Raw genomic sequence first — 24,456 nt, 5'->3', positions numbered from 1 at the left:
TATGGCACAGGCATAAAGACTGATATATACTCCAATGGAACAGACTGAGTGCCCAGAAATAAACCCAGGCATATATAGTGAACTAATATTTGAAAGGAAGCCAGGAATATTTGGGGGGGGGGAATACTGTCTTCAATAAATGGTGCCAGGAAAACTGGATATTCACATGAAATTGGGCTTCTATCCTACCCCACTAACAAAAATTAACTTAATGGACTAAAGACTTAAATATAAGACCTGATACTGTAAAATTCTAGAAGAAAAACCAAAGGAATAAACTCCTTGACAAGAGCCTTGACAATGATTTTTTGGATTGTGACACCCAAAGCACAAGAAACAAAAGCAAAATTCAACAAATGAGACTATATCAAACTATAAAAAACTTCTTCACAGGAAAAGAAACATTCGACAAAATGAAAAGCAACCTATGGAAACGGAGAAAATATGTGCAGACCATATACTAGCATATGGCTTGGATCTGGTGTTGCTGTGGTGCGGCTGGGAACCTCCATATGCCTCAAGCGTGGCCCTAAACAAACAAACAAACAAAAAACACACAAGAAATAACAAGTGCTGGCAAGGATATGGAAGAACAGGAACCCCTTGTGCACTCTTGGTGGAAATGTAAATTGATGGAGCCACAGTGGAAAACAGTATTGAGGTTCCTCAAAAAATTTAAAGTAGAACTACCATATGATCCAGCAATCCCACTTCTGGGTATATACCCAAATGAAATGAAAACAGAGTATCAAAGAAATTATCTGCATTTCCATGTTTACTGTAGCATTATTCACAATAGCCAAAGTATACAAACACTTGTCTGTCAACAGATGAATGGATAAAGAAGATGTGCTACATATGCATACTGAGTATACCTAGCCATGAGAAAGAAGGAAATCCTGCCATAGGACATAAATGGACCTTAATGGCATTATATTGAGACATAAACCAGAAAGAGCACGACAAATATCTTACTATATCACTTGTATGTGGAATCTAAAAAAGCCAAACTTTTAGAAACAGAATTGAATGGTGGCTACGAGGTCTGAGGAGTGGGGGAAATAGGAAGATATTGTAGGAAGATATTGGACAAAGGGGACAGACTTGCTACTAGAAGATGAATAAGTTCTGGAGATCTAACACACAGCACAGTGATTATAGTCAATACCGTATTATATAATTCAAAGTTGCTAAGGAATTAGATCTTAAACTTTCTCACCACAAAAATGAAATAATGATTATGTGTCTGGAAAGCACTATGGGGGTAATCAAGTGGTAATCATATTGCAATACAATCATGTATCCAATCAACATGTAAACCTTAAGCTTATATGTTACATGTCAATTCTATCTAAATTTAAAAAAGAAAAATAACTAAAAATCCAGTAAATCTTTTGAAAGGACAGAAAATCATTAAGGCAATATTGAAATTACCCAAGGAACTACTTAAACAGTTTCGTCAATACCACTAAATTAATACATTTGCTTGCAAGGAAATGATGCAAGAAATTTCCTCTACTATGTTGGTATATGCAAATAATGAAAATTATAGAAATTCTGTGTTGGTTATAGACCAAATATAAGGAAGTAAGGCAGAGGGAATACCCTAAATATGCTTTAAACACTCAGCACCAATTAATAATTTCATTCTTTGTAGACAACTGGCAGCTTGAGGACTCTTGGTAGAATTTCTCATTGCCAATAAAGAACATTATTACACACTATCAGTGTTTGTCAGTTAGGTGGAAAGGTGTTCTAATGAAAAATAATAGCAGGAAATTTCATCAAAATTGACCTTTTACTCTCTGCTTCAACAGGTCATTTTCTTGCCAATAGTTACTTGTTTGTGGAAACAGAATCTGGCTTCAATCCCATCAAATAATATCATGATTAAAGTTATAAGAAATGGTGTCTAGAACGATTGTGTACTCCAGACAAAACAGCCAACATTTAGCTGGATTAGAAGCAGAAATCCCTTACCATGAAAAGTCAAACTGGCCCTTACCATGTTGTGCAGTCTGGCACCCAAAATGATTCCTTAAGCAAATGAAAATCTACAGGCATATTTACGAAGATCATCTCAAATAAGAACACGAAAAATTATTAATTAAAGTAAGAGGAAAAAGCCTATTTATTGCATGTTGACCTTTAATATCTGCTTAACTAACCAACTCATTAACAGAAGGTAGAGTTAAATGCTTTTAAAAAAAAAACTCATGTAGATAAACTTTGAAATTATTCCATATTTGAAAAAATCTATTAGGGCACAAATACAATCGCATTTTAAAATTTCCATGGAAACAAGCAAGTACATCTTACGTTCAACTTAAATTAGTTTAAAATCATCTTACCTGTGTAAAAAGTATAAACTGAGCAAATTGCCAGGGAAGCATAAAAGCAACATTGGAAAGGCACAGTGCAACAAAATGTTTTTTACTATTGTTCGAGGTCCTTAATGGAGAGAATTGACACCAGTAAGTTCTACTATAAAAGTAACCTATCGTTAAACAGAAAGACTAATTGCAAAATGTTAAAATCTAATGACCCCCTTACCTTAGATTTAAGACAACAGAATACAGTTAATTTTTAAAAGCTCATTTAAAAAAAACCCATAAAATATTTGGATTATAAAAATGCTTATCATAGAACAATCAAAATTAGAGCTTTAAATAAAATACTGTATCTAGTTTATCAGTAAGTATTTTAAACACAGAGAATTACAGTCATTATCTTATAATAACTTTAACAGAGTATAATATGTAAAAATAATGAATCACTATTCTGTACACCTTAAACTAACATAATATGGTAAATCAACTATATTAAAAGTTTATTTTTCTCTAATGATGCATAGGATTAAAAATTTACTACTCCAGCAAGAAGGTCAGAAAGTACAATGTGACATGATCTTGCATACCTCCAGATATTTACACTTTTACATTTCAAAAAGCAATTAAGAAAATCCTAAGTGCTGGTGAAATAATAAGCTAACAACTATGAGAAAAATTTAAAGAAAGAGATTTTGTGTTGTGTTTTTCTTTTTTCTTTTTTTCCCCTTTTAGGGCTGCACCTGCGGCATATGGACATTCCCAGGCTAGGGGTCAAATCGGAACTACAGCTGTCAGCCTGTACCACAGCCACAGCCATGTGAGATCCGAGCCTCAGCTGTGATCTACACCACAGCTCACTGCAATGCCTGATCCCCGACCCACTGAGCAAGGACAGAGATCGATCCAGCATCCTCATGGATACTAGTAGGGTCTGTTTCCACTGCTCCACAATGGGAACTCCTGAATATTGAAGTTTAAATTGTGACACTTCCTGTCGTGTTCAGCAGTTAGTGAACCTAACTGGCAACCATGGGGACATGGGTTCAATCCCTGGCCTTGCTCAGTGGGTTGAGGATCCAGCGTTGTTGTGAGCTGTGGTGTAGATTGCAGACGTGGCTGGGTGTAGGCTGGCAGCTGTGGCTCTGATTTGACTCCTAGCCTGGGAACCCCCATATGCTGCGGGTGCAGCCCTAAAAAGACAAAAGACTAAATAAATAAATAAATTGCCCCTTCTGTAATTGTAAAATATATCAGTAACCAATACCTTTTACCACATAAGATTTTAGTATCTTTTAGAATATGAAAAGAAATGCAAACATTTTGTGTAAACTATAAAATTGTAACTTCTTTTTATAAAAGTTGTATTAGACTGTAATCAATCCTTGTACTATGGTATATAAATTTTCAAAAGTGAAATTTTTAATGTTTATATTGTTTAACAATATTATCACAAAATATATTAAGTACTCAGTCATATTATATTTGTAAAATAAAAATTACTTTTGACTAAGGTATGGAGTATAACACATGTACTCAGGGATATAATCCTAAATATTCCAGTTAATATGTTCCATTTTCTGAAACCCCTTATCGGTCAGGCTAATGTTACTTCAAAAAATTTAAAAAATGGAAAAAAAAAAAACAAAAACATCTTTCTAGGAGTTTAACCAGGAATAAGTGGGGATGAACAGGCAGCTTCCTCCTCCATACTCTTTGAGAGAAGGTAATATGTACAGCGAAGATACAGAAATCTGGATAAGGAGCAGATTCCCAACTCCAAATTCCATCTAAAAATAAACTTTCATATAGGTAACAAACCAGAAGTTACTCTGCACCTTTCCTGAGGTTGTAGCCACCCCAGTATGCCTCTATTTACCTTCCTTAAGCTAACAAAGAAGGACCTTAAATGTCTACATGGCAGTGTTGATAAGTGGTTAAAGAGATAAATGCACTGTTTCCAGCAGCATTTTATTATATTAAATGTATGTTTAGATATTTGTGTATGTGTGATTTGTTAACAAATTTACCGTTTAAGCAAAGAAAAAAGACATACAAAAATGACCTTAATGTAAGTAGAATCTGATAGGTACTAGTGATAGAAGTATGAAGTTCTCTGGGAGTGATAGTAATCATTACCTTATTCAGTGAGAGATCCCATCAACATTCTATGAAACTCATCTCTACTGTGAAGCTACAGTATTCAACTATTTATATTTTTTGTTGTCATTTCTCAGGCTTTTCAAATTTTTGAAGTGCTTATACAATTAATCCCCACAACAAAAAAGATATGTCCAGGAAAAACAGTTGTGATGAAACTTTGGTTGAACTTCTAAAAACAACAGTAGTTCAGAAATACTTGTAAACATATGACTATAGATGCTTTTATCTAACCTAGCGTTTCTCCAATTCATTTGTGCATAGAACACTTTTTTCATGCTCCATCAAAATCACAGATTGGAAAACAATGAGTCAGAGTCCATAAGCATTGAGGGGAAAAAAGTAATAGTTTCTCAAAAACCTCTGAATCTTTTTACCAAGTATTTATGAACACATACCTATTGATTAATTAAAACATAATGTAATTATCTAAAGCCTGTAGTTTAGGCTCTTAAATGGAAAGAAACTTTTATATAGTAATTTTTTTGGCCCCCCAAGGCATAGTCCTGGCCAGGAATCAGATCTGATCCAATCAGTTGCAGCTGAAGCAACACCAGATCCTTGACCCACTGTGCTGGCCTGGGATCCAGCCTTCGTCCCAGCACTTAGGAGACACCACAAATCCTGTTGTACCAAAGCAGGACTCTCTACAGAGTAATTTTAGATTGTTTTTTTTAGCCAGATTCACAACTTACTTTTGAAGTAATTTTTAAAAACAGAGTCTGAATTTAGTAATTATAACTTAATAAGTTGAAGTATATTTTAAGAAACTTAAAAGTTTTCTATATTTATTTTATAAATAAAAATTACCTGAGAATCAAAGTTAGGATGTACATCTGAAGCACAAGAAATGGATATGAAAAACTTTCCCGGAGAGGCGGTGTCCACATCACCCGAGTGGCCTGAAATCAATACAGTGCTTACTTCACTTTATGTTACATTGCGATAAACATCATTAATTTAAAAAATCATGGGTGTTATGGTTTTAATAATGTTAATGCTAGACTCATTTATTTCTGAATGCCTGATATAACTCCTCAGTTTTTGGAGTTCTCTTAATAACACACATAACCATTAGGTAGAGAGCTATTCAGTGGCAATTCCAAAAACAAGTGAAAGTTATATCATGGCAAACATAAGGACACCCAAAGGACAAACAAGATGATAGAAACAGGAGTGGTAAGGATTCTGGGAAAGACGAACCAGATCCACATTCCAGCTCTGCAGTGATGACTGTGGCATAATCCCAGGGCTTTGGGAAAAATAGCTAAACAGTCACCTAGGGCATTCACACACACTAAGAGAGTTTACATATGATAAGTTTAATGAGGACAGACACACATTACAAGTGATTAAGATCATCTCTGAATTTGTGAAATATACCTGCGAAATTTCTAAAAACAATTAGAAGTATTTAAGAATCACTAATATGATGCATATAATGAAAGTATTAATTAAATTTTCACATAGACTTTAAAACTAATTATTTCTAAGACATATAGGTGAGAACATTACAGAATTTTATATCAAGAGTTCTGAAATTTTAGAAAAAATCTAAACTCTTACAACCTTGCAAGAGTATTAAAATTGATTGCTCTTCTTCCAGGAAACCAAAATTATAAACCTTTGAATTCAGCATGTTGTGTTATTGAAAGGGCAGCATGATGTAATAGAAAGACGTGAGGCTTTAGAGCCAGTCAGATGTAGAATAGGAAAGCCAATTTCATCATGGACTGAATGCAGAATCTTCAATAAGGAACTTGCGCTCTACAAATTTCAATTTCATATCTTCTACTGTGAGGATAACAACTACTTTCCAAAAAGTTTGGTAGAAGTAAATGAGATAATGTATATAAAGTGCCTTAACTTGACAAGTATGGTATTTCCTTTTCCTACAAAATATATGTACTATATACATATGCTAAAAACCAGGCAAGACATTTCATATCATAAATTCTAATTATTCTATAAAAATGTGGATTAACATGATTAAAACAACTTACAAGTTTCTTTAAAACATGAGTTCCTAAGTAATACGCAACTGAATATTATTTTGATGAATAAATTTGTTACTATGCCACCCTTTCTTTTTTTAAAATTATTTTCCAGCTCTCACTGTGGCACAAAGGGTTATGGATCTGGTGGTGTCTCTGCTGTAGCATGAGTTTGATCCCTAACTTAGCACAATGGGTTAAGGATCCAGTATTGCCACAGCTGTGGTGTAGGTCACAGCTATAGCTTAGATTTGATCTCTGGCCTGAGAACTTCCATATGCCACAGGTGCAGCCAAAAAAGAAAAAAATATATATATTTTTTAGAAAACAAACCTCTCCATGGTTGAAAAAGTAGCATAATACTGTAATTAGACCTCCAAGTTGAGTCCCACTGTGAAGAAAAAGTGTACAATCAAAATTCATGTAAAATATAGTATCTCACAAAATTATCTTGGATTTTAAAATGTCATAGTACTAAACCCTATAAAATAGTAGTAAAAATTTCAAAAGTACCCATGTAGTTGACATTTTTTCTTGACTGTACAAGCAAAGAAAACACACATACAAAATAGTCTTTTTTATAATTTATATTTAAAATATTTTCTAAATTAAATATTAGATGAGGACATAAAATAATTTATAACAAGCCAGTGCTCCGGAGTCTATACTGCATTCTTTGAATATTCTAAGTGGAAGCAAATTTTTGTCATTCTAAATTGGATTTATGTGCTCAGAAAAATGTACTCTGTTGAGAGAAACAGTAAATCTGACAAAAGTCACTTAAATAATATGGATGTTTACTATATCATTCAACAAGAAAATAAAAGATAAGTGTTGGCATTGGTTTAGAAGCAGAAATATGTTAGGGCAGACATATGTGCTATGTTTATGGCTTTTCCCCTCATGATCACAAAATGACTGCAGCAGCTCCAGGTATCACATTCAGGTAAAAGTAGGAAGAAGGAGAAAAGGGGCAGCTGAATCTAACTTTTTGTTAGAAAGGCAAGTTCTTTCCTGAGTGTAACCAAGTCTGATTTCACCCTACTTTTCACTAGAAAAGCTAACTCCTATGGTTCTCCTAATGTGCCGTGAAGAGTGGGAAGCAGAATACAGTATTTTCATAGTTAACTTCAACCTACCACTTGAAACTGGGCACCCTGCTACTCCAAACAAAATTGTGGTGCTATTATCAAGAAAGAAGGCTATCAAATGTGTCTGCTATAAGTGATATACATTTTCTTTTACTGCTTTCTTAATTTCACATGTACAGAGATTAAAATTGCAAATAATCTGCTACTAGTGCCAACTGATGATCCCCTCTAATGTAATAAAGAAAGATTTCATATAAGATCTAGAGTTATTTTCATTAGAATCTTTGTTAAAGAATATTAATTGGCTTAAAAATATCAACACAAGTATAAAAGTGAAGACTTTAAGATACTATTTTAGTGACAGTTCTAGTTTTTCATTGCTTGATATTTGGCTAAGCTTCTGAAAAAATTAAATCTATAGGAGTTCCTGCCATGGCTCAGCGGGTTGAGAACCCGACTAGTATCCATGAGTATGTGGGTTCAACCCCTGGCCTCACTCAGTGGTTAAAGATGCAGTGTTGCCGCAAGCTGTGGCAGGGGTTGCAGATGCAGCTTGGATCCTGTGTTGTTGTGGCTGTGGCTTAAGCCAACAGCTGCAGCTCTGATTCAACCCCTAGCCTGGGAACTCCCATATGCTAAAGGTGCAGCACTCCCCCCCTCCCCCGAAAAAAAAAAAAAAAGAAATAAACAAATAAAACCTACAGTTTCCTACTGTTAATTAATCACATTATTTCTCCTTTTTGATTCACTCAATAAATGTCAGAAAGTCTTTATAATCCCACTGAAAGATCTTTTATATAGGAGGCTTACCTCAGGTATGCACCATACACGAAGAACAATCCCATCATCATTCCATTTAAAACAAAGATTACACCAACATAAAAGCAAGCTGGGTCTCCCAATCCTTTAAAAAGACACAGATTATTCAGCATTTAATCAATAAATGACTATATAGCAATTAGACATAATTATCACAGTGCTTTGTAACTAAGAGCTCATGAATTTGCTGAAAGCATTTCATTTTCAGATTGCTGCTCTATTTAATAGTTACATTAGTACTTTCCTCTTACATGAGGCATTGTAACATTTATACTTTATAGTTTACTGCAGTTACATTTATACTTTTCCCTGTTGCAGTATTATTATTATTATTATACTATAATGATCAGTTGGTACTTCATTTTATTTAGGTGATGCTGCTATTGTTCAGTATCTAGAACTGTCTGTAGAGTCACTTGATAAATGAATTACAAGAGAAAATCCACTGCATTATTTTTATCTTTTGCTAGGCTCTAGGATGAGTAAGATACGGCCCCTGACCTCAAAAAGCAGTGTTAGTCTATATGACCTAGTTATTTGATCCATTATTATGTGTAGCCAGAACTTTAATACTTTAATATATCACTGTATAAGCTATACACACACACACACCCTACTAAATGCTTTACAATCATCATCTAATACTAAAAACAAATCTATGAAATTATTTGGTATGAAAATGTTTTTTAATAGTTGAGAAAACAACACAAAAAACTTTAAGTAACTTGCTAAAAGTTATTTAGCTGTAACTGGTGGAGCCAAGATCTGAAGGCTGGACTTTCTGCTTTCTTTTATTTCTCTGGCCATTCCTTTTCAGCCTGTCCTAATTACTTCCCTTCCTTTATTCCCTGCCCCCTTCACTGTTGGACCATCTTAATCCATATCACAGCCCCTCTTCTTTTCTCATTCTGCATAGTCTCCTTAAGGAAATTCTTTTCCATGATTCCAGTGATCATCTATATACAGATGACTCCAAGTCTATATTTAGATGAGAACTTTCTTCTTATTCCTACATAGAAAGGCAGCCACTTGACATCTCTACTTTGTGGTCTCTCAGGTATCTCAAATTAATGTAGGAATTCAAACCTGCTACTTTAAAAAAGTTTCTTACCATTTTGAATGGAGGAACTCAAATACTTAAGCAAGAAACCAAACAGTATTACATAATTTCATTCTCCTTCCCCTCCCATCAAACAATTACCAAATCTTGTCAATTCTGCTTCCAACTATCTCTCAAATCCATTTATTTCCCAGTTACCTTTCCTGAAATCACTTGCTGAGAGCCTAAGAGTTCCTACCTGGCCTTTTGTCCTTTACTAATACATTTTCTATGTAACTGCCAAGATAATGTTTTAAAAATAAAAATCCTAAAATTCTTTAATGAATAAATATAAAACTCTTAACTATGGTCCTTTATTATCTGACCTTTGCTTAAATTTCAAACATCATTTAATACCATGTTTTCTTCTTTATCTCGCTCCCCTGAAAGTCTAGCTTTCTTTAGTTCTCTCGTCTTAGGACTTTGGAATATGCTGGTCCCTATTCTTCAAATACTTCTCCTGATCTCAATGACTTTATTTTATTTTATTTTGTTTTTTGTTTGTCTTTCTGCCTTTTTTAGGGCCGCTCCCACAGCTTAGGGAGGTTCCCAGGCTAGGGGGTCTAATTGGAGCTGTAGCTGCTAGCCTACGCCAGAGCCGCAGCAATGCTGGATCCTTAACCCACTGAGCGAGGCCAGGGATCAAACCCACAACCTCATGGTTCCTAGTCGGATTCATTAACCACTGAGCCACGACAGGAACTCCTATTTTCTTATTTGTAATATCCACCACAGTTGTAAACACTAACATCCCTCTTACAGTGTAAACTTTATGAGATTAAGGGCGCCTGTTTACCCCATTTATCTGTGGGTCCCAACTACCAACACTAATCTATCACTTAGTGGTAACTTAATAAATATCATTTATGCACATATATAAGGTGATTTTTTTGTCCAGCCTTAAGAAAAGTTTATACCTTCTAACCTGATTGAGTCTATCATTTTATGAGGCATTTTCTCATTTCCTTTACTTTGTATTTAAAGTACTCTCTACCAGTACTGATTTAAATGTTATAAAGACCATCTGAGGGAATCAGTAAAAATGTAAGGAATACAGAGAAATATAGATTTAGACTATATTCCAAAAACTGAATGTTACTGTACACAAGTCTACTAAAATATGTATAAAATATAATGTTGCAGAGAATATAAAGAAATAAAGAAAAAACAACTGTGTTATGCAAATAGATATATGTGATTCTGAATAAGAGTTTCAAAGGACAGCATCATACTTGGACTACAATAGTGTTCAATTACAAACATCTCAAATAGAAGTGACAATTACAGATCCTGGAAAATTTTTATATGATTCTAAGAAAAGTTATTTGACAAAGATATTGATTAGAAAATGTATACTAAGAGTTTGATTAGAACTATTCATGGGCTGTGAGAGCACAAAAACAGGTTTCTAAAGTAATCTGTTATCACATATCTGATTTTTAAATATGTATGCACAGGGAGTTCCCTTTGTGGCTCAGTAGGTTAAGAATCTGACTAGTACCCATGAGGATGCGTGTTTGATCTCCAGCCTTGCTCAGTGGGTTAAGGATCCAGCATTACTACAAGCTGTGGCCTAGGGTGCAGACATGGCTCAGATTTGATGTTGCTATGGCTGTGGTGTAGGTTGGCAGTTGCAGTTCCGATTTAACCCCTAGCCTGGGAACTGTCATATGCCACAAGTGCGGCCCTAAAAAAAGCGGGAAAGAAAAAAATACATATTCTTAACTAAATTTCTGTGTTACCTATCACAGGTAGAACTCTAATTAGCCTACATCCTCCAAATTTATATATTTGAGCCACCCCAAAACTTTTTTTGTACTTTTTTATTCTGAAAGGGAGGAAGGACATAATCAGGATGACCTTACACTGGAGTATATTCATATTCAAATTAAATTTCAAATTAATATTCATTTTAGTAAGTAAACTGCCTTCTCAGAAAATTACTTTAAGGGGTAAATATTCTTTTAGGTGAATCAGTTCTAGAGTGTTTTTAAAGAAAAAAATGAATAATAGTAGTTTATAATAATTCATAAAGTGAATCATAACATTATAAAATGTTTATGTGAACATTAATGACAATAAAGCAGCATTTTAGGAAGAAACATGCCTTCACAGCTTTGAACTTCATTTAGAGGTTCTACTCTGGTCACATTCCAGCAGGTCTTAGTTTCTAGCCCAAATGAATTCATTATTCCCACAACTGAGCGATACCAGAAGGCTATAATTACCTATGAAAGATAAAAGCAAAAAGATAATAAATAAAAATACTTTATCTTCATAATTATAATTTTTTTCCAAAATATGATTTTATGATGGTGCTTCAACATTGTAAATATGGACAAATTTATTTAAATCCCATTTCACATGGGAAATAGTCATTTTAAATTTTACACACACACATACACAATAAACTAAAGCTGTGTATTACTGAGTAATGCACATCTTTAAAATTTATGCTGGAATCGACATCTCTGTAATATACTCTTGTAATCAATTCTAACAATTGCTGCTGTAAAATCAAGCATAAAGTATATAAACAAAATTTGATAATTAATAGAAAAACACAAAGATCTACAAAAATATTTCATTAACAGTTCACCTCAGTCTTTGAACTTATTTTCTTCATAGTTTAAAAACTAACTCATTATAGTCTATAAAACTTAACTGCAGGAGTTCCCATCGTGTCTCAGTGGTTAATGAATCCAACTAGGAACCATGAGGTTGTGGGTTCAATCCCTGGCCTCAATCAGTGGGTAAGGATCCAGCATTGCTGTGAGCTTGGGTATAGGTCGCAGATGCGGCTCAGATCTGGCGTTGCTGTGGCTCTAGCGTAGGCCAGCAGCTACAGTTCTGATTCTATCCCTAGCCTGGGAACCTCCAATAGGCCGCGGCTGTGGCCCTAGAAAAGACAAAAAAAAAAAAAAAAAAACAACAACAACTAACTGCGCATGGAATAATAGCTCTTGTGCACCTTAAAACTTTGACCAAGCAGATTTAACTAACCAATCCCTCCCAATCTGAAATCTACTTTAAAAAGTTTAAGACTAGGGAATATAACACCAAAAAAATTACAAACAAAATGCTCGTGCCTGGGACATTTTAAAAAAATAACTAACTATTCATAAACTATGCACATTGAATATGCACATCATATTCAAACTACAGAAAACTAAGATTAAAAAAAAATTCTGAAAGAAGTCAGAGGCAAAAAGTCTTACTTAAAAAGCAGTAAAGGTAAGAACTAATCTGACTTTTCCTCAGAAACAACTCAATTAAGAAGAAAATGAAATATTTAAAATTGAGAGAATAAAAACCAACTTAGAACTCTCTATCACGTGAGATTATCCTTTAAAAGTGATGGATAAATACTTTCTCAAACAAACAAAAATTGAGGAATTTTTTAAGGATATTCTTTATGGAGAAGAGAAAGATACAGATTAGAAACTTGGAGCCACATAAAGAGCATCAAAGAAAGAATAAGCGAAGATAAAATGAAAACTCTCCTTTTTATTATTCTCAAATGATCTAATGTGTAATAACTTTGTTCAAAATAATAATAGCAACAGTGTATTTACTTACATATTGTTATGCGAGCGTGTGTGCTTAGTAAAACTGTCATAAGTGAGCACTGATTCAGGGATTGGGAAGGAGGAAATTAGAATTATTTTGTTATTATAAATTATAAGGTACTCACATTGCCCTGGAAGTGGTTTAGTGTTATTTAAAAGTGGTCTTGGATTCATTGTAAATGTATACATGTAAATGCATATATTGCAAACTCTAGGGCAATCACGAAAAAAAGTAAAAAAAAAAAAAAAGAATCATAACTAATGTGATAAGAAAAAGTGTGGTAATATAAAATACTCAGTAAGAACCCCAAAAGTCATGAAAAGAGTAGACTCAAAACAGGAACAAAGAACAAGGGCAACAAAAAGAAAATAGTTACAAATATAGATGATTTCAATCTAAGTCAATAATCACTTCAAACATCAATGATCTAAATGCACCAATCAACAGACAGAGATGGTCAGAGTGATTCAGAAAATAAGACCCAACAATATGTTGTTTATAATAAACTAATTTTAAATATAAAGACAGGGAGTTCCCTTTGCAGCTCAGCAGTAACGAACCCAACTAGTATCCATGAGTATATATGGGTTTGATCCTTGGCCTAACTCAGTGGGTTAAGGATTTGGAGTTGCTGTGAGCTGTGGTATAGGTCACAGACACAGCATGGATCCCATGTTGCTGTGGCTATTGCACAGGCCAGCAGCTACAGGTCTGATTTGACCCCTAGCCTGGAAACTTTAACGTGCTGCAGCTGTGGCCCTAAAAAGAGAAGAATAAAAAGTATATATATATATATGTATTTATGATACATATAGATTAAAAATAAATGAGTAAAGTAAAATTACTATGCTAAAACTAATTAAAAGAAAATCAGAGCAGCCGCACTAATTTCAGACAGAGCAGACTTCACAGTAAGAAAAGTTATCTGGATAAAAAGTGGTGTTATGTAATGATAAAGGAGTCAATTCTACAGGAAGACATAGCAATCTTCAATGTGCCTGCATCAAACAACAGAGCATCAATACAATAAATAAAGCTCTAGCCAGGCTAAGAAAAAAAAAAGAGATAACACAAATTATTAATATCATAAAATGAAAGAGAAGACATTGTTACAGAGCTCATGGACATTAAAAGGATAATAAAGGAATAATGAACAATTCTATGCCCCAAAATTTAATAACCTATGAGCCACTTCCTTGAAGCAGCACAAGAAGAAATAGACAATCTGAATAGGACTATATCCAGTAGATAAATTTAGTCAACAATTAATAACCTTCCAAATCAGAAAGCACTGAATCCAGATGGGGTCACCAGTGAATTCTACCAACCATTTAAAGAAAGGAGTACCAATTCTCCAGACTCTTTCCAGAAGAACAGCATATGAACTCACTCCTTGATGCCAGAATTATCTTAATACCAAACCAGAAAAAGATATTACAAGAAAATAAAACTATCCAACTTTAAGAGTTCTTATAAAGTTACAGTAATCAAAACAGAGTGGTACTAGCAAAGGGATAGACAAATAAATCAATAGAAGAGACTAGAGAGCCCACAAAATAGATCCACTTAAATGTAGTCAACTAAACTTTATCAGAGGAACAAAGGCAATACAATAGTGTAAGACAGTCTTTTCAACAAATGGTGCTTGAATAGCTGAACATCCGCATGTAAAAAAATAAACCTATACTCAGATTTTACACCCTTTGCAAAACTTAACTTACAATGGCTCATGGATCTAAATATAAATCATAAAACTATAGAACTCCTCAAGTATAACAGGAAAAAAATCTAGATGACCTTGGGACTAGCAATAACTGTTTAAATACAACACCCAAAGGAATGATTCATGAAAGAAAGAGTGAATAAGTTGGACTTCATTAAAATTTCTGATCTGCAAAAACAATGTCAAGAGAATAAAAAGACAAACTACAGGATGGAAGAAAATATTTGCAAATGAAAAAAAAGATAATGGACTGTTATCTAAAATATACAAATAACTCTTGAAAATTAACAATAAAAAAACAAACAACCCAATTGATGGGAGGGATGGATGAACACAGCATTTTTAGGAAAATAATTTTAGGGAAACTATTACATGCAATCCTATGCTGGCATAGGTATGCCATTATGCATTTATTCAAACCCATAGAATACACACCTCCAAGTGTGAACACTAATGAAAATTATGTATTTTGGGGGATGACAGTGTGTTAATGCAGGTTAATCAACTGTAGAAAGGACATTGTGTATATATGGGGGCAGAGGAGAACACAAGAACTCTGTATCTTCTACTCAATTTTTGCTGAAATTAAAACTAAAATTCTGGAGTTCCCGTCGTGGTGCAGTGGTTAACGAATCCGACTAGGAATCATGAGGTTGCGGGTTCGGTCCCTGCGCTTGCTCAGTGGGTTAACGATCCGGCGTTGCCGTGAGCTGTGGTGTAGGTTGCAGACGTGGCTCGGATCCCGCGTTGCTGTGGCTCTGGCGTAGGCGGGAGACTACAGCTCCGATTGGACCCCTAGCCTGGGAACCTCCATATGCCGTGGGAGCGGCCCAAGAAATAGCAAAAAGACAAAAAAAACAAAAAAAAAAAACTAAAATTCTAAAAAATAACATGTATTAAAAATGAATGCAATGTATCAAAATTGTGGGCCAGAGATAAGGCAATGCTGTGAGAGTAGTGCATGGCAGTAATATTAAAACATTAGAAAAAAGGAGAAAAAAATCAATGTTCCAAGATCCAACCTAGGAACCTAGAAAAAAAAGAACAAAATAAATCTAAAGCAAATAAAATAATAAGGAAGGAAACAATAAGGAGAAAAACAAGTGAAATTGAAAGCAGAAAAATAGAGAAAGCCAATGCAAACAGCTGGTTCTTTGAAAAGGTCAATAAAACTGACACAAAAACAAAGACATGAGTTACCTGTGTCAGGAATGAAATAGGAGCAATCACTACAGTCTGCAGGTGTCAAAAGGATAATAAAGGAGTACCTTGAACAACTCTCACACTTAAATTTAACAATTTAAATAAAATGGATCTTGATAAACATTCGGTATATAAAAAAAGAATGTATGTTTATTATGATTGGGTCACTTTGATGTACGGTAGAAATTGAAGGAATATTGTAAGTCAACTATACTTTAATTGAAAATCAAAAAAAAAAATCTACCTAAATGAAAGGCCCAGGCCTAAATGGCTCTGTGGGAAAATTTTCTCATATGTATTTTATGTAACTGTCTAAGGATATAAACTCTCTCAGAAAATAGGAGTAACGACTTTCCAACTTATTCTATCAGGCCAGTAATACCCAGATACCCAAGCCAGCCAAAGGTATAATAAGCAAACAAAACTCCATAAAACAAAAACCACATATCAAAATCCCTCATGAACACACACACACACACACACACACACACACATGCACGCATGCACACATCCCTTAACAGAATATTAGCAAGCTCAAACCAGCAATGTAGTAAAAAAGCTTTACACAGCATGGCCAAGAATACCAGGTTAGTTTAACAAATAAAAATCAATGAATGTAATAGCTCTATAAATAGAATAAAGGACAAAAACCATGTGATCATTTCAATAAATACTGAAAAAAAAATTTGAAAAAAATAAACGTCTATTCATGATGAAAACTGTCAACAAACTAATAGCTAGGGAACTCCCTCAGCCAAAAATAATCCAAAAATAAAGTTAAAAAAACAATTTTATTTGCAATAGCATCAAAAAGAATAAAATACTTAGGAGTACATTTATCAAAAGGAATTTAAGACCTATACACTAAAAACTACAAAACAATGATGAAAAAAACTGAATAAAACCTAAATAAATATACTCAGTTAACATGTTCAGGGATTGGAAGGTTCAATATTTTTAAGTTATCAATTGTCCCCCAAATCAGCTATAGATTCAATGTAATCCCAATTAAAATCCGGACAGTATTTCTGGTAAAAATTGACAACATAATTCTAAAATCTATATGTAAATGCAAAAGATGTAGCATAGCCAAAATGTTTTGAAAAAGAGAAAAGTTGGAGAACTCACACTATCAATTTCAAAGCTTATTATAAAATGATAGCAATTACCAATAGTATGGTACTGGTATAAGGACAAACATAGATATCCAAGAATAGATGAAAGAGTCTAGATATAAATCTGTTTATTTATGGTCAATTAATATTTGACTAACATGCCAAAGTAAAATAATGAGGGAAAGAACACTCATTTCAGTAACTGATGCTGGACTATCCATATGGGGAAGTAAAACTCTCAGGTATTTACCTCACACATAAAAATTTTAAATGGGCCACAGACGTAAGTTTAAGAGCTAAAAGTGTAAAAAATTCTAGGAGAAAAATCTCTGTGACCTGATTTAGGCAACTATTTCTTAGATGTGACATCAAAGGTATAACCCATGTTTCAAATGATAAACTGAGCTTAACAAAAAGTAAAAATTAAAACTTTCCTCCTTCCAAAGTCATTACTGAAACTCCAGAATGTTTTAGATGTCACTTCATGGCAGTAACCATGGGTTCATTTCACTGTATACAATGTCTGCATTATATGAATGTGTCACAGTTAAATAAATACCCTACATGATGAACCCTTTTACATTCTTGTACACTTACCTTTGTAAGATTGCCATATGTGAAATTCATTGGTAAAACTGAAAGGGAGTATAGTATAGTGGTCAAGAACACACACTCTGAAGACACACTGCCTGGCTTCAAATTTCTTAACTCTACTATACCCAACCTGTATGGCTTGAGCAAACTATTTAACCTTTCTACTCCATTGTTTTTATGGGTACAATGAGGATGAGTTACAGCATTGTTCTGAAAATTAAATGTAAAGTACACAGTAACATTATTTAGGTGTTAGCTATGATTTTTTAACATTGCTAGACTTTGAAACATACTCTATAAACAAAATATAGCATTATAACAATACCATATCAGTGAAGAAATAGACAAATGATCAAGGAATAGAATATGAGAGAGAAAAAACAAACATAAAATGTAAACATGAATATTTTGTTTATGATAAAGGTAGCACATTACTAGTCAGTTTAAAAATGACAGATTAACTGAGAATTAAAATAGAGAAACACAGTTTGGGAGAACTGAAGAAAGACATGAAATAAGCAAAAAGGCCAGGGGTTAGCAAAACTAAGGGGTAAATCAGGACATGTGGCCTATTTTTATGCAAGTTTTTTACCTTTCTCCCCAGCAGTTTAAGGCTTTTTTCCCCATAAGGAATACAAGGGAGAAGGACGTGGGTAGAGTTTCATGGCTCTCCCTATGTAGCTCCTCCAGGCTTACCGTGAGGGCTACTTTCTCAGGACTCTTGATGATCTTTAGTCAGCACCCAATGAGATCTGTGGGAAAAGCATGCAAGTGACTGCAAATTCCCTTCTATCTGGGTTCCCAGGAGTCCTATATTCTCTTGCTAACCCACTTCAGGCATTTCCAAGCTGGTGAACAATTTGAGTTGCATTCTTTATGATGATGTCCAGGGGCATCTGAACCACATAAACAAATATTTGTGTCCCCATTCTCCTTGCAAGTGCCTTCTTTCTTTTGACTTTGAGGTAGTTGTTTGCCAGGCAACCTCGGCTCACTGATGGCTTTAGGAAAAGTTGTGACTCTGCAGATTATCCAGCCTATGTGTTGCTACTAGGCTGGGAGCAGTGGTCTTTCTGGCTTTTTACATTCTATGGAAAGCTGACCAAATGTGATTAAATCCAGCTCTCCACCTTCTCAGTGCTCATACTTGGTAAACTGATTATAGCTGGAAAAACCAACTCTGCTGGCTGGTTTTGTTCTAGGTTCAAAAGCAACAACCTCAGATGAAGCCCTTGGTGCTACCCAGGAAATCTATCTTGTTTCTCTAATCATTCTCCTAGATAAGAGGCCAGCAAGCTTTTACTATAAAGAACAAGACAGGAAGCATTTAAAGCACACACAGACTGAGAAGCAGAATAAAGATGACTTTAATTGTATTTATAATGTTTTAATTATTTTAACATAGCTGAAGCAAAAAAAAATGACAAAAAGGTAGCATTTATTTATTTTAGATGGTTAATCACACATATTTCATGTTATTCTTTAGTTTCCATAATTTAAAGCATCTCAAAATCTAAAGAGCAATAATTTTTAAATCCATAAAATATGAAGAAATAAAAAGCCATCCAATTGAAAAACAGACAGAAGACCTAAGCAGATATTTCTACACAGAAGACATACAGATGGCCAAGAGGCATATGAAAAGATGCTCAACATCACTAACTATAAGAGAAATATAAATCAAAACTATAATGAGGTACCACCTCACATCAGTCAAAATGGCCATCATTAAAAACCTACAAATAAATGCTGGAGAGGGTGTAAAGAAAAGGGAACCCTCCTACACAATTGATGGGAATGTAAATTAGTTACAACCACTATGGAGAACAGTATGGTGGTTCCTCAAAAATAAGAGTTGTCATATGATCCAGAAATCCCACTTCTGGGCATATATTTGGAGAAAACTCTTATTAGAACATATTTATGCATCCTTATGTTCCTAGCAGCATTATTCACAATAGCTAAGACAGGAAAACAATATAAAGTCCATGGACAGATGAATGGATAAATAAGATGTGGTATATATATATATATATATATATACAATGCCATAAAAAAGAATGAAATAATGCCATTTACAACATTATTAAATGGACCTAGCGATTATTATACTAAGCAAGTTAGAAAAAAATATAAATACCATAATTTGTGGAATCCATAATATGACAAACATGAACCTATCTACAAAACAGAAACAGACTCACAGATAGAGAGCAGACTTGTGGTTGCCAAGGGGGAGGGAAGGATGAGAGTGTGGGATTAACAGATGCGAACCAGTACATACAGGGGGGATAAACAACAAGGTCCTACTGTACAGCACAGGGAGCTATATTTAATATCCTGTCTTCAGCCATTATGGAAAAGAATATGAAAAAGAACGTGTATAGATAACTGAATCACTTTGCTATGTAGCAGACATTAACACAACACTGTAAATCAACTATACTTCAATAAAAACAAAAACAGTTAATTTTTGACTAATCTATTAGATACTGAGATAACTCAAAAGTAGTGCTTATCATGCTATCGAGTCAGCAATTATCTTCAGAGTTCATAAATTGAATTTACTATTTTTCCCCCAATTTCTAGAATGTACAGACCACCATAAAACATATACTCTTTAGTACGGGGAAGTACTCATATATTTCTGGCTGTATCACTACATAAGGCCTGCTTTATTAATGTAACTCTAAGGTCACTGTTCTCCTCATCACTTTCACTGTCTTTTCATGTGATTAGTATGTCCATCCACGTGGTCTCTAAAGCCAACAATCTCCATCTAGAATCCTTCTTGGCACCTTCCCATCTGGCTTGTCTATTTTGCTGGTCACTACTTCCATACTAAAGCTCTATTCTTTAAGGTCATGTGAGCATAATTTCTGGAGTTGGTTTTATTTTGTTTTGTCTTTTGTCTCCGCAGCATATGGAGATGCCCAGGCTGGGGTCTAATCGGAGCTGTTGCTACAGGCCTATGCCAGAGCCACAGCAACGGCAGATCTGAGCCACGTCTGTGACCTACACCACAGCTCACGGCAATGCCGGATCCTTAACCCACTGAGCGAGGCTAGGGATCGAACCCGCAACCCCATGGTTCCTAGTCAGATTCATTTCCACTGTGCCACGACGGGAACTCCAATTTCTGGAGTTTTTAAATTTAGGAGAGGAACTTTTAAAACCCTGATCAACCATAAGGACACACACAATCAATAAACTTTAAAGATCCCGTCCTTCCTATAACATCATTGTGCTCACTATTTTTATCCGATAAAAAAGAATCCCTCTACAAATATTTATCCCAAAATATTGCTTACCTCTGGATAAAGGTGGAATCGTTTCACTGTATTAATTACAAGGGGATATTCAGTGAGCCTGTCATTCATAATCATCCACAGTCCTTCCAAAAATGAAGGTGCTTCAATAATGGTCTTGAAGTAGGAATAATAAAGTCCCTTTGAAAAAGTACAAAGTGTCAATGTAAGTAAAATTGGAAAATGTTTATTTTTATAACTCTTTTTAGAACAGTTTCTTCTGAAAAAAGAAAGAAGTTGATAATAAGATTTCCTAATTTCTCCTTGCTATTGCTTTCTTGGACACAACCATGTATTTTCAGGTTATAGTTGTACTATTCTTTAATAGTTTCCATAGGTTTGAAAAAGTTTATAGAGCTGGTTAAATGTTTTTAAGGAGCTTTTCTACCTTACCATGTTTTCATACCTTACCATGTTTCTACCTTACCATGTTTTCTACCTTACCATGTTTTCATACCTTAAAACATGTACACAATATATTGTTACTTCTACCATGCCTGATTTTACCCCTGCATTAGGAGATGCCTAGAGCTTGAATATAATGATTCTGGCATAAACAGAGATGACTTCATGTCCTTGTATATGTACAACTTTGCATAGAGAAAATTACTTCTTTTTCTCCAACTCATTTAAGAAATAACAAATAATGATCACAAACATCATTCATTGCTTCCATCTAACTTCTTAGCTTCATCTATTGACTCTGCACAAAGTGAAAGCTAAGGGAATGTGAACTATTGTTCATGACGCAAATGCTTTGTCCTAAAAATGGATTATTTTAGTGCATTATTCTAGCATGTGGCTTTATTAGGCTAGTAAAATTACTGTTTAGTTAAAATTCAAAGATTAACAAAAGCATGTTGCTTCATATTACTTTATCGGTTTCTTGTATTCCTTCCCTTTTAAAAATAAAGGGCCACCTAGTTTTTAATACACTCTCTGCCAAGAACATTAAAAATAAGCTTCAACTCTACATTCATTCCTGCTTCAACAACTACAGATACTTTATTTTACTTTTTAAATTTAGGGCTGCACCCATGGCATATGGAAGTTCCCAGGTTAGGGGTCGAATTGGAGCTGCCAGCCTACACCATAGCCACAGCAATGCCAGACCCGAGCAGCATCTGTGACCTACACCGCAGCTCTTGGCAACATCAGATCTTTAACCCACTGAGTGGGGCCAGGGATGGAACCTGAATCCTCCTGGATACTAGTCAGGCTCATTACTGCTGAGCCACAACAGGAACTCCTACAGGTACTTTATTTTTGATAGATGAAGCAACACTAGTAACTACTAAAGATCTGTCTTACTAATGTCTGAGAGAGCATTCCCTCATAGTTTTGATTAGTAAAACGAGTTCATAGAAGGATTTTCCCTTTTTACCTTATGAAATAAACAAGGTAGTATTACAATGAAAAGATGTCTACTATGCATGTCTATATTTAGAGAAATAGCAAGCATAAATTTTTATTAATAACAGCTATTGTTTTGTGCCATGTACTGTGCTATGTGCTTCATTCATTTTCATCTTCCTTCATTTTTGATAAACTCCTGTAAAGTTAGCATTTTTCTCTAGTGAAGAGATGAGACTGAGAATCAGGTTAACTTACTAGCCATGACACAGCGAACCATAGAACTGCTGTTCGAATCTAGTGAACTGTCATCAAAGCTGAGACTCTGCCTAGCTACATTCTTTATTTAATAATACTTTATACCCTCTTTGGAAATAACACCTATATTTAAAATTCAAATGCCATACAAATGCTAGCAAATCCAATTCTTCAAAGCCTAGAGGGGCTATAGGGTGAGACTTTAAAAGTAGTAGCTGAGATACCTAGACTAGGCAAATATAGAGACCGGAAGTAGAACAGAAATCACCAGGAGCTGGGTGAGGACGGAGTGGGAGTGAGAAGTGTTTAACAGGTACAGCTTCTGTTTTGGATAATAAAATTCTGGACACGGACAGTGGTGATGCCTATACAACAATGTAAGTATATAATATTAGCAATAAAAAGAATGAAATGATGCCATGTGCAGAAACATGAATGGATCTAGAGATTATTATACTGAGTGAAGTCAGAATGAGAAAGACAAATACCATATGATATCACTTATATGTGGCATCTAAAATATGACACAAATGAAAATATCTATAAAAGAGAAACAGACTCACATAGATAACACACTTGTGGTTGCCAAGGGGAAGGGAAGGATTGGGAGTTTGAGATTAGGAGATGCAAACTAGCACACACACAGTAGATAACAAAAAGATCCTACTGTATAGCACAGGGAACAATATTCAATATCATGTGAAAATCGTAATGGAAAAGAATATGAAAAAGTGTGTATGTATAACTGAGTCCCTTTGCTGTATAGCAGAAATTAACACAATATTTTAAACCAACTACATTTCAATAAAATTTTAAAAAAGTAAATTTAGCCACAGTTAAAAGTAAACAAACAAAAGTAGTGGCTACCCAGACAGGAGAGCCAGTTTCAGGTCTTCTTTTGGTCCCTAACTAGCTGGAGGACAGTTGTGGTCTCTCTTTATTGCAAATTTCTACACTTCTGTCATTCTTTACCCTATTTAACCCCCACAATAATTATGTGAAATATATATGGTAGATGGTATCATCTCCATATTATGGACTAGGTATCTGATAGATGATTATTTATTGCCATTTGATCCTCGTGTTCCAGTTGATTCTATGGTTCTCCATTCTTCCTTTCTTTTTTTTTTGTTTTTTTTTTTTTGTTTTTTTGGTTGGATGGTCTCCTGTTATTATCTGCTTGAGTGTATTTTTTTTTTCATTTTTTGCAAATGCAATATTTGGTTTTGGCTTGTGGTTGCCCTGTTTTTTAAGTATGCTAACCCCTTCAAAAAGAACAGAAAAAATTATTAAAGACATTTTATCAAAAGTTGTCTCTTACAAGAGATTACCTTGAAATCAAGAAAGCTAAAAAAAAAAAAAAAAAAATTGTAAAGAGCCAGTAAAACATGGGGTCTGCCATCTCTATCCCAAGAGAAAGGAATTTCTGATAATATTTGATAGTCTTGTATTACTTCTTAAGCCTTGTCTTCATTTTCCTTCTTCCTTAGCTATTGTATCTTTTATCTTAAAAAGAACTCTGCATTAGGAAAGAAGGAAAATGAGATAAAAAACCTAAAACACTTTGTTATATAAATTTGTTTTATTTTTAGATTCCACATATAAGTGATAAGACTATTTGTCTTTCTCTGACTTATTTCACTAAGCATAATATTCTCTAGGACTATCCATGCTATGGCAAATGGCAGAATTTCATTTTGTTATGGTTAATATCCCATTGTATATACATATTACATCTTATTTATCCATTCATCTGCTGATGGATACATGGGTTGCTTCCATATCTTGGCTGTCATAAATAATAATGCTATGAATTTTGGGGTGCATGGATCTTCTCAAATC

General features: G+C 34.3%; 1 protein-coding gene across 4 annotated transcripts in view; it reads right to left on the bottom strand.

Annotated features, from left to right (window-relative positions):
* DPY19L2 (dpy-19 like 2) overlaps positions 1-24,456 on the bottom strand; it is a 71,830-nt gene that overhangs the window by 39,701 nt on the left and 7,673 nt on the right. For all 4 annotated transcript variants that reach the window (XM_003134795.5, XM_021078556.2, XM_021078557.2 and 1 more), the window contains exons 4-9: positions 21,007-21,144; positions 11,598-11,718; positions 8,383-8,476; positions 6,815-6,872; positions 5,298-5,389; positions 2,352-2,451 (exon numbers count right to left, since the gene is read on the bottom strand). In XM_003134795.5, the coding sequence (XP_003134843.3) occupies positions 2,352-2,451; positions 5,298-5,389; positions 6,815-6,872; positions 8,383-8,476; positions 11,598-11,718; positions 21,007-21,144 (603 nt within the window). The remainder of the gene's footprint in view (positions 1-2,351; positions 2,452-5,297; positions 5,390-6,814; positions 6,873-8,382; positions 8,477-11,597; positions 11,719-21,006; positions 21,145-24,456) is intronic.

Source organism: Sus scrofa, chromosome 18, assembly GCF_054392235.1.
Source record: "Sus scrofa isolate SSC_HxYL_T2T_F1_AM1 chromosome 18, Sscrofa_HxYL_maternal_Yorkshire_Landrace_v2.0, whole genome shotgun sequence".
Lineage (NCBI taxonomy): Eukaryota > Metazoa > Chordata > Mammalia > Artiodactyla > Suidae > Sus > Sus scrofa.
Note: the sequence above shows the minus strand (reverse complement) of the source record. Positions and strands in the feature narration are given on the sequence as shown.